Source organism: Ursus americanus, chromosome X (genome assembly GCF_024610735.1).
Source record: "Ursus americanus isolate L20-20 chromosome X, mUrsAme1.1.p, whole genome shotgun sequence".
Taxonomy (NCBI): Eukaryota; Metazoa; Chordata; class Mammalia; order Carnivora; family Ursidae; genus Ursus; species Ursus americanus.
The window spans coordinates 74,437,288-74,453,294 of NC_142164.1; the positions used below are offsets into that span (position 1 = coordinate 74,437,288).

Here is a 16,007-nt window from a genome sequence, read left to right on the forward strand (position 1 = left end):
TTAGTAGTAATCTTTCAGGTGATGCCGACTTCAGAACTGGACTGATTCCTCCCAAGATGACAGAATAAGTTTAAGTTTCTGATACTCCAATACTTTTTCCTCCCTCTTTAGTCTACTATTATTGTTACCTATTATTACATTGTGATGTCTTCTAGAACATTATTATGACCTTCCCTTATGTTTATCCTTCTTTATCCTATCACCTTTTTTTTTTTTTAACTCCTATGCTTTCCTCCTGCCACTTAAGAAAAAGACGTCTGACATTCCCCATCTGGCCCTGTTGATAAACAAACAAACAAAAACAAACCAAAACAAAACAAATGCTGTTCCTTTTAAATGCTCTTAAAGGCAGAATTCTTTTTGAAGACGTTTCTGATTTGTCAGTTTCCTTTATAGCATTAATCTCAAACTTCAATTTGGATGTTGACCTCGTGGTCAACAAAACACTCCTGCTGTGGTCATTATAATTCTATCAGCAAGGCTTACTTAATCAGGAGTAGGCTCCAATATCAGGGCCCTTCTGGCCCTGACAGTCACTTTGTTCTTGATATGCATGTCTGTCCCTGATACTCAATCTGCCCTGTGAAACTGATGAACTCTGCTGAAGACATTGTCCATCTCAAGGAACACAAAATTGGCTTTCACTTGTTGTGATAAGTGATATTTATACTCCCAATACAGTCTGTGTCACACTGGGGTGCTACTTCTTATATAAACACCCATATGGCCCATGCTAACTTAACCTATGTATTCAGGATAATTGTTAGAGACTTTTAGATACTTTAAACTAAACATTCTAGCAGGTCTTGTTTCCCTGGGGAAAATGAAATTATCCAGAAACATTCAAGCCAGTTTCTTTAAGAAACTCCCAGGAAAAACAACTTCATATATGCTATGTGACCTGCAATTCCCACATTGAGCATAATAATAACTAGCAAGGATAGCTCAAAAACTTGTCTTTGACTCTAACAAAAGTCATGTGGCTCTCTAAAACAGACCCAGGTGGATTGATTGCCTAGGTTTTATAATCTAGGCCCTTGACTTCAAGACTTGTTTCAAGGACTAATAATCATTGTGTTTTGTGTGATTGCTTGTTCTGCAGTAGGCCAGTGCATCCTATCCAGAGCCCTAAACACTACTGCACAGCCAGTGTCACATCAGAGGACTCAACTATGCATTGTACACCAAAAGGAGCGGGAAAGACTGACCCATGACTGATTACAGACTACATTTTCTGAACAAACTCCTGATGGGCAAAATCAGAGCGATGGTGAAAATCTAGACAAAATGGATTAATGCCTTGTGACTTAATGTCTTTGGTCAAATGGGGGTACTACAAAAGAAAACAAAAATCTCCTGACATCCAGGCTAGGACATGTTGTTCTCCCATTGGACATTAAAAAATCTCACAACTTCGGACGAGGTCACTCTGAGGCCATCATAAAGTGAGACAAAACAAAGGCTGCTTCATAATTTTTTTAAAGCACAGACAAAAATAAGATCACTGTACAAACCATCATACATTTCTCTCCTATCTAATATGAATGACGGCTAGATTTTTTTGTTTGTTGTTTTTTTTTTCCCTTTTGTTTCTACCAATTACAGCTTTAAGCTCACTCTAATCTGTTCTCTCTATACAAGAGGTTTATTAAAATAATCATGGGGACACTCTCTCTTCCTGACAGCATCCAAACCCAATCAAAACTCTGCTTTCCTTACACTGTCACCCAAATCACCTCACACAAGCTCAAATCAATATGCCTTTATATCACCCTTTAATATGCCTTTTATATCACCCTCTTACATATATGGCTCACATTTCCCCATCATATGCTTTCTCTCTTACTGCAATGAGTAATAAACCCAACGTGTTCAAGTACAAATGTATTCATGGTAGTCTTTAGCTGGAAGGCATTGACATATTGTGTTATGTTAATGTTGATGACAAAGCAAAATGAAGAATAAAATATGATCACTACAATAGTCCCATATGCTAATATTTGTAAAGTAATTTTCAGTTTACAAAGACATTTATTTTGTATCCTCTCTATAGGCAATTCCCAGGTCTCAAGACTGAGAAGAGGGCTGGCATAATGCTGGAGATATTAACAAAAAGAACAGTAAAAAAAAATCAAACAGAAAATCATTGAAAATGGATTTTTGTGCTAGTGGAATGGAGGAAGGAACACAAAGTTGAGTTTTGGACAATGAGTTTGAGATGATGGCCCGACAACCAGCTGATGCCTTCTGGACCACAGAAGGCAAGACCCAAATTCCTCAAGTTCCAGAGCACAGAGTTTCAGAATGAATGGCCTTTGGATGGCTACCAACCTTCCAAAAGCCCTGTCCCCAGCCTTCATAGCATCTCAGCAAGCACAATGAAGACAAATGAGACCCTATAAGTCTAAACGTGACCACTTTGTACTTCTGTTTTTCTAACCCCTCTCCACCCCCACAAATATCACCAACCCACTTAGGGGTTATCCAGACGACCTATATATTCAGAAGTAGAAGGAAAGGAAAAATTCACTTGGGGCAACTTATTATAGAACAGCTCTATGTAACAGAACTCCCAGTGCTGATAGAAATGTTCTATTTCCACACTGTACGCAGTGCAGCAGCCACTATTCATGTGCAGCTAATGAGCACTTCAAATGTGGCTAGTGAGACCGAGTTTTCAATCTTATTTAATTTTAACGAAGTTTAATAGTCACATGTGACTAGTGACTACTATATTGGAGAATGTAGCTCTAGAGGAAGTCTCCTCTCCTGCTGGTGGACCATAGTCGACCACTTACCTTCACCCAAACCATGCTCTTCATGACTGCTTGGAAATTTTTAATTCACTTAAAGCCACAGTCCTTCATAAAATCCCACATACTTCAAATGCACTAATCAAAACCATCAGTTGCTTATAGCTTCCTAGTTTTATCATTGCCTTGTTTTATTTATTTATTATTATTTTTTTTATAATTGACAGGCATCACAAGTGTAATGCATTGGGTTCATGTGATGAATACTTCTCAGAGAATCGAGGATTTTTTAAGTATTCAAATCTTAGCATGACTTTGCCCAGGCAGTTTTCATCCTTTCCACTGCATCATATCACCCTGCTTGCTTCTAGGCCCCAAATCAAATTTTGCTACAATATGGAATGAAATCATCCTTTGGTGTCTAACTTGAGGAACGAATCACAACAATTGATGTGGAAAACGCGTTCAAGGTCTAAGGTAAACTTTTACCTGCACTGTTAGAACAAATCACCCTCAAAGACTTGTCATAGTATCAGTTAGCTATTTATTGTCTAAATATGAGGTAAATTTCAGTTCTCTTGTCTACTAGAAAAAAAATTCTTTCTGTCTTCAGAACATCATGAGCAAAAAAATATTCCTCCACCCCTGATATATTTTTACAGTCTATAAGACATTACATGATCAGAAGACCTATTGAGGCAAAATTTGTATTTCTGAAGCACCTGAGGTCAAAGCAGAAGTCCATGCATGGGCTATGAATTTGAGAGTCTATGACATTTAGATGGTGACTGAAGTCAAGCAAGTAAACCTTGGAACATGGGGAAGATGATACACCCCTTTCAAGAGACTTATTGTAAATAAAAGAAAGGGCATTGAGGCCCATGTAGCTGAGTGGACAAGTGAAGTGGAAACTTATGTGGGCTCATAAAACATTAATGTCTTGGGAGTCATGTTATTAGCCAAAAAGGTGATGTCATGGAAACCTTGGGTTTTGTTTCAATCCACTTACTTCAATGCGTCTTTTTGGCTCACCCCAATTCAAAATGTTAAGTTTAATCCTATGGTTTGGGTCATGTGCTTCTAGAACAGGTGTATTTTGCTATTTTAACTCTCATCGGACAGCTTTATTTCCAAATTCTGTGGTCGAGACCCGGCGAGCACCTCCTGTGGACCTTATGGATATACACTCTCTCCCCGTCCCTTTATTTTCCTCTTGAAAAGATTTTTCTTTTTGGTAGCGCATTGATAAATCTTTCATCAAAATTCCAATGTCATCTTTGTGTTCCTTATACATAGACCCTTTATTTTTTATTAAAATATTTTATTTAGTTATTTGAGAGAGAGAGAGAGCATGAGCAGAGAGAGGGAGAAGCCGACTCCCTGCTGAGCAGAGAGCCCAATGCAGGGCTTGATCCCAGGACCCTGAGATCATGACCTGAGCCAAGGGCAGACGCTTAACCAACTGAGCCACCCAGGCACCTCTGTATAGACCCTTTAAACAGTACCATACTTTACACTTTCTGATGTCTGTGTCTATCCCATCTACATCTTTCTCCTTTATAAGCCATTGCTTGTTAGGTCCCTTATATCTTTCAACATGAGCTCTAAGACTGCTAGCCTCTGTTTTTCATAGACTACTAAATCTATCTCAGGGACCCCACTGGAAGGGGACATAACAGAAGAAAGTTTGTATACTGAATTGTAGTCACATTTCAGTCCTGCCTCCTTAAGATAGGCAGAGAGAGAGAGAGAGAGAGAGAGAGAGAGAGAGACTAAAAATGATCTAATCAAGCCCGAGGGAGTACAGTTGAGGGAAGACTATCTCTGCCATGAAGTTGTGAGAAAACTTGGTCTTTCAGCCAGATCTCAAATGTTGAAAATGAGTTTTTGTTTGGAAAAAAAAATAGGGAAAGTGCCATACGGAGAGGGTTCAAGATATTCAAACAGGTAGGAAAAAAAAAATAAAACCAAAGGGTGTTCTGGGAACTTAAGATTTCTCCAAAGCTATGTTTCTCTGCCTATGGAAAACAGAGACATGAACACAAAAGCAGATGGTTTACACACATACAAAGAGTTGAAATTGGCTGTGTAACTTAATGCTATTTAAAAACAAAAGTTAAGTGGCAAATCAAAGTCTGGGGTGAAATTACCACGTTTATCACAGAAAATCTTTTCACAGTCTGAAGTAATGAGCTAATTTTTAAAATTAAATAAGAGGACAAAATTGAGACCAATATGTATTTCTCCAAAAGGGAACGGTCACTAAATATTTTAGATGGACAAGAATGAATTATGTTCTTGAAAGTAATGGGGAAAAATCATGTAAAAGGGCCCCTGCTCTGACATAAATCTTTGAAGGGACCCACAGAAGCCCCAGAGCGTGAGTTAAACAACGTGGTCTTCGTGGTAGGAGTTACCTTTGTCCAACTGGGTTGGGCCTAATAGGGTGTGGCTTAGCGTGGCGTCCTAAGTGACGTAAAATCTGACGTCAGCTCTACCCGGCAGCACTTTGGGCTGAGCTAGTGCCCGTGGTAACTGTGCCTGGTGAGGAAGTGTGTCCTTTGCCGCCTTGAGGTACAGTCAATGGGAGCACTAAGCAGTCGAATGTTATGGCCCAGGGCGGGGCGTGCCCAAGAAGAGCTAGGTGCTGCTGGAGAGGAGGCAGTGGAGGTAGCAGTGGCAGTGGTAGAGGCAAGGGAGGAGGACAGTGAGGAGGCCGGACCCACCACCAGTCAGGGCGGCCTCAAGCGGAAGTTAGGCCCAGGAGGTCCCCACGCAAAAGTGCCCCGCCGGAAGTGTGCCAGAGACAGTTCAGGGTCGGTTTATGAGGCACTCTTCCTGAGAGGGGAAAACAGTGATGTGCGGATCCGTGCACTGGGGGAGGAGTGGAATTTACACAGGGTCTACTTATGCCAGTCAGGGTACTTTGCTAGCATGTTCAGTGGTGCTTGGCGGGAAACAACCATGAATACCATAGAGTTGCAGATGCCTGATGACAACATTGATCGGGAGGCGATGCATGAAACTTTAGGTTCTCTGTACCAAGACACCGTGCTCATCACACCTGGACGAGTAGTAGCCATCCTGGCCACGGCCAGCATGCTGCAGATGGATGAGCTAATTCAGCAATGTGGAGAGGTGATGAAGGAGACTGTCAGTGCCCAGACTGTGTGCAGCTATTACTACTCTGCTGAGAGTTATGGCCTCCAGTGCATCAGGACCATGTGCCTCCAGTGGCTGCTGGATAACCTGATGATCCAGCATAATGAGGAGCTATTGCGAGAAGTCAGCCCGGAACTCATGAAAGAGCTCGTTGCCTCTTCAGAGCTCTTGGTTATGGAGGTAGAGATGGACGTGTACACCATGCTGAAAAAGTGGATGTTCCTGCAGCTGCAGCCAACATGGAGGGGCTCCCACAGAGCCTTATTACCTGATGCTGATTTGTGGTTTACCAGGTCCAGGAGCGAGTCAGAAGGCACCCCTTTCCTGGAGACTGAGCAGGGCAGAGACTTTGTGCCAGTGTTCCAGCAGCTGCGGCTTGCTTACATAATCTGTGACTTGCCATCAGCACACATAATTGACCAGGATGCCCTGATCCCTGCTGCATGGCTTACCCCAGTATACAAAGAGCAGTGGCTTGCACTGCTCCAGGCTGAGCAGACAAGGGAACTTGGACCCATAGACATCTATCTGTCTGATCTCCAGGGGAACAGCATGCGGTGTGGGGGCCGGCTGTGCAGAAATGAGCAGTGCAGTTGGCGATGGGCTGGTTTCAACTTCGGCTGGGACCTGGTGGTGTGCTATACCAACCGGCGCATCATTTTCCGGTGCAATGCCCTGAACAAGTCCTATGGCCTGGGGGTTAGCTTACTTTGTCAGAGAAAGGTTGCATTCCGCCTGCGCTTGACCTCCTTGGACAGGGCTGGAAGAGCTGTTTTCAGGAAGGACACAGAATACCAGATGCTTTCCTTGAGAAAGGATCAAGAGTTAGAGGTAGTGAACCTGGAAAACCAAGAGGTGGCCTTCCCCATATATGTGGCCTGTAACTTCCTGTATCTCCCACATGAGGGACGCTGCCCAGAGTAAGCACCAATGCCAAAGCTTACAGGTTTGTGAACTATAGCTGGTAACATTTGAGACTCTTTATGGGCATATATGAAAAGGACATATTTTTAACAAAATGTTTTAACAGACATTGGTTTGTTAAAAACAAAATAGTTTTAACAGAATGAAGCACCTCTAAAAATCATCTGTGCTATTAATGTGGCAACCTGTCCTCCTGATTTACTATTCCTTAACCCCCACATCATCTCTACGGAGACCAAGACCAATTGACTTTAGAAACTGTGAACCTACTTACTGTACTACTCTTAGTAGAACTCTTAAAATATGCAATTCCTTTAGTTTGATTAAATGGATATGAAAGGAATACCTTGACTTATCTTTCAGTTGGTGTGTTTGGAACTGCCCTGTCTAACTCATTACCACCACTGCCACTAGTTTCATTCAGATTGCTCCCTCTTCCCCATTTCCTGCCACTGAGTGTACTCCTTGGTTTCCATGATATCTCACTGTGCAAACACACCCATACTACACTGATGATCTTCTTTTTGTTGGTTGTTCCTCAACCTAATACTATTTTGATGTTAGTTAATTTCCCTAGCATTTTAACCCCAGAATTTCACATTTCAAACTTTATAACATCTTATATTGGAGGGGCAGTGAAAAGAAGCTGTTTGATTCTGTGAGGATATTCCTTTAATAAATATAGCTCTTTTTTTTCTCCTTGTGGCACGTAGTCATGAATTATTTATGCACCAGAAAGAACTTTTTAAGCAAGTCGATGGCCTTTGCTCTTCAGAAATATTTGATGTCCAAATTGTGTTTGGCATTAACTATTCCCTGCTTAAGAGCAGGACTGATAACCTCTGGAACGAAATGCCTTTGAATTACAGTGGGAATTATTTGGCATCTGGAAATGGGATCAAAAGGTAAGAAGTCCAAGCTAGTAACTTAAAGGGTAAGGTAGAAAGTGTTTTTGTCAAGAAGAGAGAAATGCACTAGTTGTGATTTAAATATGTTGCTTTCTGATTACTGCTAATTTGAAAGCTGCCACCATCCCATTCCCTCGCAAACGCCCTATTTGTTGCATTTTACTGAGTGATTTCTTGTAGTTAAAAGTAAAATAACAGAAAATTCTGTTTAGTAACCCATACACATAATAGGTAACATGCTTGGAAGGAATGTGAAAAACTAATATAAGATGAACAAATGAATAAAAAAAATAACAGATTTAATGTTTTACTTAGTTCAAACCAGAATTTTTCTGGCTGGTGTGTAGTTCTCTTCCCAATTAGATTTTATCCTTTGTTATCCAGTGAACAAATTATTTTTTACTGCTTGTTTGTTTATTCTTTAAGGATGTTTGAAAGTCTTCTTTTTTTATAATAATATTTTTTATTATATTATGTTAGTCACCATACAGTACATCCCTGGTTTTCGATGTGAACGTCCATGATTCATTAGTTGCGTATAACACCCAGTGCACCATGCAATACGTGCCCTCCTTACTACCCATCACCAGCCTATCCCATTCACCCACCCCCCTCCCCTCTGAAGCCCTCAGTTTGTTTCTGAGAGTCCATAGTCTCTCATGCTTCATTCCCTCTTCTGATTACCCCCCCTTTCTTTATCCCTTTCTTCTCCTACCGATCTTCCTAGTTCTTATGTTCCATAGATGATAAAGAAAGTCTTCTTTATCTCAAACCCACATACTAATATTGGAGTAATAATTACATAACAGTTACCTGAAATGGCTCAGTCAGGAAGCTGCTATTCACACCCTTTGATGTTTGCCTTTACTTTTGCATTTTTCCCTCTGTGTTCACTTACACTCCGTATATCCTAACAACTACAAATGACAGATTTCATTTCACATTTTTAATTAACGGATGTTGGGGAAAGAGTAGTGATTAAGCAGAAAGATAGAAAAGTAAGAATTAGTTTTGTTTGGTTGGTTTTTTTAGTTCTATAACAATTTCATTTCCTTTATATAAACTTTCTAAGCAATTGCAGATTACTTGTTTCTTGAGCAGAATGCCAGGATGCCATTTCACCAAAAAAGAGGTATCCTCCCTTGGAAAATTCAGAGAGTACTTAGGTAGAAATGCACCTTGACTGAGAGATCTACTTGTGGGTTCCTCCTTCAAAATTAGTTTTGAATCCTTAAATTTCTTTTTGCTGTTTTCAATAGAAGGCTGCTTAATAATGTTCAAATAGTGACAGCTTAAATGCACTCATTTAAACATTTAAACTTTCACAAACCCTGGCTGTTGCCGTTTGCCAGCTTATGCGATTTATCCAATATCAGTCTTTAAGGTTTTTTTTTTTTATCTTTTCTTTTCTTTTCTTTTCTTTTCTTTTCTTTTGGACTGCTAAGCTTGAGGAGGAAAGCTTCCCTCCTTAACACTCATTTTTTTTAACAGCCTCCCAGTAAAGGAATGGGGAAATGGGGGACTCAGGACAAAATACATAGTCATGGTAATGCTATGTGAAAGAAACTAAATAACAGCAAACTAAATGTCACACCAAAGGAGATATAGATCTACACTATAGTCCTTGACAATGATACAGATACATCCTTGTCCCTGTCTTTCCCTCTATGTATGTCTGTGTTTCTGTCTCTCTGTCATTCCCTATCTCTGTCTCTATTGTCTGTGTCTGTCCCTGCATCGTTGTCCATCTCTGTCTACCTCTGTATGTCTTAGTGTCTATCTTTTGTCGGACTCTGTCTCTGTCTCTTTCTGTTTCTGTCACTCTGTGCCTGTAAGACTTTCTGGGTGTCTTACTTTTTTTTTTCTTATAATAATATTTTTTATTATATTATGTTAGTCACCATACAGTACATCCCTGGTTTCTGATGTAAAGTTCGATGATTCATTAGTTGCGTATAACACCCAGTGCACCATGCAATACATGCCCTCCTTACTACCTGTCACCAGCCTATCCCATTCCCCCACCACCCTCCCCTCTGAAGCCCTCAGTTTGTTTCTCAGAGTCCATAGTCTCTCATGGGTGTTTATCTTTCTGTCTCTGTCCCTCTTTGTAAATGTGTCTCTTTCTCCATCTGTCTGTCTCTTGTCTTTCTCTTTCTGTCTCAGTCTGTCTCTGTCTCATTCTGTGTCCGACTGATTTTTCAATCACTCTGCCACTATCTCTTTCTTGCTGAATGTCTCTCTCATTCTATTCTTGTCTTTCTCTGTTTCTGTGTCTGTCTCACAGTCAGTCTGTCTTTGTTTTTTCTACTTCTATCTATCAGCATCAGCTTATCTCCCTACCTCTGTCATTAACTGCTACTGTCGGCCCTAATTTGTATGTGCCTCCATATATCCCTGCCTATGTCTGCTTTCCTCTGTCTCTATCTCTGTCTCTGAACTCCCTTTCCTATGTATCCCAGACTAACTGTACACCTACCCCATTATAGCTTTGGAGAAATCTTAAGTTCCCAGAACACCCTTTGGTTTTATTTTTTTTCCTACCTGTTTGAATGTCTTGAACCCTCTCCATATGGTACTTTCCTTATTTTTTTTTTCCAAACAAAAACTCATTTTCAACATTTGAGATCTGGCTGAAAGACCAAGTTTTCTCACAACTTCATGGCAGAGATAGTCTTCCCTCAACTGTACTCCCTCGGGCTTGATTAGATCATTTTTAGTCTCTCTCTCTCTCTCTCTCTCTCTCTCTCTCTCTCTCTCTGCCTATCTTAAGGAGGCAGGACTGAAATGTGACTACAATTCAGTATACAAACTTTCTTCTGTTATGTCCCCTTCCAGTAGGGTCCCTGAGATAGATTTAGTAGTCTATGAAAAACAGAGGCTAGCAGTCTTAGAGCTCATGTTCAAAGATACAAGGGACCTAACAAACAATGGCTTATAAAGGAGAAAGATGTAGATGGGATAGACACAGACATCAGAAAGTGTAAAGTATGGTACTGTTTAAAGGGTCTATACAGAGGTGCCTGGGTGGCTCAGTTGGTTAAGCGTCTGCCCTTGGCTCAGGTCATGATCTCAGGGTCCTGGGATCAAGCCCTGCATTGGGCTCTCTGCTCAGCAGGGAGTTGGCTTCTCCCTCTCTCTGCTCATGCTCTCTCTCTCTCTCTGTCAAATAACTAAATAAAATATTTTAATAAAAAATAAAGGGTCTATGTATAAGGAACACAAAGATGACATTGGAATTTTGATGAAAGATTTATCAATGTGCTACCAAAAAAAAAATCTTTTCAAGAGGAAAATAAAGGGATGGGGAGAGAGTGTATATCCCTAAGGTCCACAGGAAGGTGCTCGCCGGGTCTCAACCACAGAATTTGGAAATAAAGCTGTCCGGTGAGAGTTAAAATAGCAGAGAAAGACAATTATCATATGGTTTCACTCGTTTATGGAGCATAAGAAATAGCAGGAAGATCAGTTTGAGAAGGAAGGGAAGAACGAAAGGGGATATAAACAGAAGGGGGAATGAACCATCGGAGACTATGGACTCTGGGAAACAAACTGAGGGCTTCAGAGCGGGAGGGGGTTGGGGGAATGGGATAGGCTGGTGATGGGTAGTAAGGAGGGCGCGTATTGCATGGTGCACTGGGTGTTATATACAAATAATGAATCATGGAACACTATATCAAAAACTAAGGATGTACTGTATGGTGACTAACATAACATAATAAAAAATTATTAAAAAAAAAAAAAAGAAGAAGCAGCGTGAGAGCCAGTACAGGAGAATGTTTGGTGTTTTGTGGCTTGTAAAGCATTCATGTTTTATCTTTGTTCAGACATGATTATGAAGTGGCCTCTGTACTGCTGACTCTGTCTGGCTCTGTCTGAATGCTTGTCTCTGTTAGTCTCTGTCAGTGTGTCTGTCTTTTTCTGTCTCTCTCTGTCTGTATCTGACTGTGCCTGAATCTTTCTCTGTCACTGTCCAGCTGCCAATTAACTGTTTGCTCCTGTCTGTATTTGTCTTCTTCTGTCTTTCTGTCTGTCTCCAAGTCATTCTGTCTCTGACTGTCCCTTTCCGTGCATCTCTGCCTACCTGTCTTTTTCTCTCTCTGTCTCTGTTTCTGTCTGCCTCTGTACTTCTGTCTCTAGCTGTTACTGTTTTTCTCTGTCTCTATATTCCTCTGTCTCTCAGTCTCTATATGTCTTTATCTGTTTCTGTCTCTGTTTCTCTGTCTCTGTCTGGCAGTGTTTACTACCTCCGTCTGTCTTTCTTTGTCTAAATCTGTTTTTCTTTGACTCTGTCTTCGGAAATATCTTGCTGTCTGTCTTTGTCTTTCTACTTTGGGCTGTCTTTTTGCTTATACCTCTTTTTGTCTATCTCTGCATGTGTCTATTTCTCTCTCCCTGTCTGTCTCTGTGTCTTTCTGTCTCTGTGTGGTGATTGTGATTTTCTGTCTCTCTGCCACTAATACTCTTTCTCTTTTTGCCTCCATCTATCTGTCTCTGTCTAACTTTGTCTGTCAGTTTCTGCCAGTCTCTGTCTCCGGCCATCTGTCTATATGCCCACCAATCTCTACCTCTCTTAGTCTATATGTTTGCCTATCTATCTCTATGTGTGTGTATCTTTATCTTTTCCTGCCTGCCCCAACTCTGTCTCTGTCTCTGTCTCAGTGTGTCTCTATGTGTCTCTGCTTCTGTCTCTCACCTTGTCTGTCTGTCTCTGTCTGTTAACCTTTTCTGTGTCTCTATCTCTCGGCATCTGTTCTTCTGTCTGCCTCTGCCTAGATTTCTTTCTCCATATGTCTGTTTATGACTGTATGTCTCACTCTGTCTATCCGTCCTTCTGTGTCTGGATCACTCTTTGTTTTTCTCTCTGTCCCTGTGTCTCTGAATAAATCTCTCTCTGATCATGTCCCTATCTCCTTTGTCTCTTCCTCTATGACTCTGTCTGTGACTATCTCTCCCTCACTCTTTCTGTCTTTTTTTTTGGGGGGGGGCCTTTTTTTTTCTTTATGCTTACTCTATTTTTCTCTGTTTGTCTGCCACTTTCATCTGTTTTCTTGCATCTTGTCTCTTAGTGTCTCTCTCCTCTGTTTGTCTGTATCTACCTATTGCCCATTTTTAAAATTAAGCTTTTATTTTAATTCCAGTGTAGTTAACATACAGTGTTATATTAGTTTCAGGTGTAGAATATAGTGATTCAACAATTCTGTACATTACTCAGTGTTCATCATGGTAAGTGTACTCTTTAATCCCCATCACCTATTTTATCCATCCTCCCACCCAACTGCTCAATTTTTATTCATTTCTGTCCTTCCGGATTTTTTTTAATTGTCATTCTCTTTCTGTAAGTCTCTGTCTCTGTTTAGCTCCCTTTCTCTGCAGGTCCATCTGTCTCAGTCTGCCTTCCTTTCTCTCTCGTGTCCTTTCATCTCAGGCCATCTATGTAAATCTATCATTGTTTTTCTCTCTGTCTTTGTCTCTGCCTCTGTTTTCTCCTGAATTTGTCTCTCTCTGTCTCTGACAATGTGTCTCTATCTCAATATACCTTTCTATTTCTCTGTGTCTGTTTCTCTCCATCTGACTCTTTTTCTTAGCCTATCTATCTGACTCTGGCTGTCGCTGTCTGCCACTCTCTTTCTTTGGTATGTTTCTGTCTGTCAGTCTCTATCTGTATGTCTGTGTCTCTCTGGTTGTCTTTGAATTGGTTGTCAAATCAGATTTATCCCTGTAAGTCTCTGTCTTCCTCTACCTTTCACTGCCTGTCTATCTCTTTGCCTTTCTCTATTTCTTTGTCTTATCCTGCCTCTCTATTTCTGTGTGTTGTTCCTTCTCTGCCTGTCTCTCTCATCTGCTTCATCTATCTCTCCTCGTTTGTCCATCTGTCACCATCTTTTCCTCCATTGGTCTGCCTAAAAATCCCTTTTTTTCTCTGTGTCTGTCTACCTTTCCCTGTCTGCCTGTCTGCCTCCATACTTGTTTGTCTGTATCTGTCAACTTCTATCTCTCAGTCTCTCTGTTTATTTTTGTTCCTGTCTGTATGTCTGTGTTTTTCTGTTTCTATTTCTGCCTTCCTTTATATCTTGATTCATCTGCTTGCCCTGCTCTTTGCCTGCATCTCTATCTTTATCTGTCTCTGTCGATGTGTCTCTCTGTCTGTCTCTGTCTCTCTCTTCTCCCTGTCCATCTTTGTCAGCCTGTCAGTCTGATTATCTGTCTGTCTCTCACCATCTGTGTCTCTCTGACTGCCTGTCTGTGTTTCTCTGGCTGTCACTCCCCATCTGTCTCTGTATGGTTGATTCCATCATTAGTGGACACAGGGATGAACCAAGGAAAACAGAAAGACCAGAAGGAACACCCAGCTGCAAGGTAAAGAATGAAGAACTGAAAGTGCACGAAGTTCTATCAGAAGACTTTTATCAAGGAGCTCCTCACATCTTAAATTTTTGTCTAGTCTCTGAGGGAAGAAAACAGAGTCTTCAATGGAGTTCATTGTGGGAAGAGAAGCTCTAAAGCTATGAATAGAGCAGGCATTAAGAAAAGCCTTCTGTTAAATCACCCCCGCACCACCACCCTAAAGACAAGGCATCACTAAAGTAATGTAAGACCTATAGTGTGCTGAGTGTACAGAACAACAATAAACCACAAAGCCAACCCATCTCCACCTTATAACTAGATTATTTTCAAACATCCAGACCGAAGTCTAGCAGGATGATAATCATGCCCATTTTTAGACGTAAAAACTCTTGACCTAAGTCTCCATCACCCTACACAAAATGTCTGGTCTTTGACAGCAACACAAATTTCAAGGTATGCAAAAAGGCAAGTAAAAATGACACACAGCCAAGAGACAAAGAAGTCATTGGAATCAGCCTTGGATATTACATAAATGGTGGAAATATCTAATGGAATTGGAAAGAACTACATGTTAATGTCCTCATAGAAAAAAAATGGGCAACAGAATTTCAGATGGGTAATTTCAACAGAGAGATGGAAACTATATCAAAGGGAAATGATAGAAGTGAAAAAACCAGTAATAGAGATGAAGCATGCCTTCAGTGGGCTCATCACTAGACTTACAATTGGGAAAAGAATCACAATTTGAACATGGGCTGGCAGCAATTACCTGAACTGAAACTCAAAGAGGAAAAAAAAAAAGTGGATCAACACACCCAAAAAGCAAAAACAGAACAAAAGAAAAAGGGACAGAGGACCCAAGACATGTGGGACAAAATTAAATGGTCTACTGCAGTGTTTGCCTGTCTGTCTGTTTGTCTGTCTGTCTGTTTTAAAAGCTTATGCTTTTGTTTTACTCAGTTTTGCCTATGCCATTTTTGTTTGTACGAATACATTTGCTTCAGTACTAAAGTAATACCCATTCATCGACAGAGGTCAAGACATTCTAATATACCTGAAGCTTACCACTTTAAGGAGCAAAGATTTAATCCTTTAAGATACTGGACTTCTATAATTAAATTGCTGTCTGTCTTGCAAACAGTGTATGGAATCCAATACAATTTCACCTTGATGACTCAAAATTATCCTGGAGAACACCAACTTTAATAGTTCTTCAGAATTAATAATTGGGCTGCTTCAAAAGCCAAAGGTGAATAGAGGTCTGTTTTATCCCTTTGCTAAATAACTCCTGGGTGCTTTGGTCTATGTTCCCCTTTGCTGCCCCCTTTGTTGTCAGATATCACAATTTACAACTTACTGTCCTTGGCTTCTACACCTGCTACAATACTGTGCACAGTCCTTAGGGAACAGCACGAGTACAGTGTACCTACTCTCGTAGAACTGTAGTGAGGATACATAGAACATACATATACATATACGGAAGCTGGCACACAGTGGGGATTTTTATTTTTAAAACATAGCTCATGCTGTGTATTCAGTTTTGCCTTTTGCATGTTTCACTTGATATTGTGGGAATTTTCACATGCCATTGTAGTATTCTAAGTTAATCTTTCTGGGAAACATTCCAGGTTGAAAATAAACCCTGGTAAATTTAGAGAAGATTGTCAGTTTCACAATTGTGTAGCTTAAATGAAAAATTCATGTTTCAATAAAAAATTTAGTCTTTTACCTGCAAAATTGTGCATTGGAAACATCAATATCTTCGTGATATGAAACTCATGGGATAATATGATGTATTCCAAAAAGTTAAGTTTTATGTCTGTGAATTTTATTTCTAACTGATTTCATCTATAAACATGCTCAAAACAGATCAAAGGGATCACACTACTTAGGATGAAACCACTTGATAATT

General features: G+C 40.4%; 1 protein-coding gene across 1 annotated transcript; it reads left to right on the top strand.

Moving 5' to 3' along the window:
* The first annotated feature begins 5,336 nt into the window (after positions 1-5,336).
* LOC123802695 (germ cell-less protein-like 1) lies at positions 5,337-6,839 on the top strand. The gene has a single exon (XM_045813566.1). It carries the CDS (start codon positions 5,337-5,339, stop codon positions 6,837-6,839), a length of 1,503 nt encoding a protein of 500 aa, XP_045669522.1.
* The last annotated feature ends 9,168 nt before the right edge of the window (positions 6,840-16,007 follow it).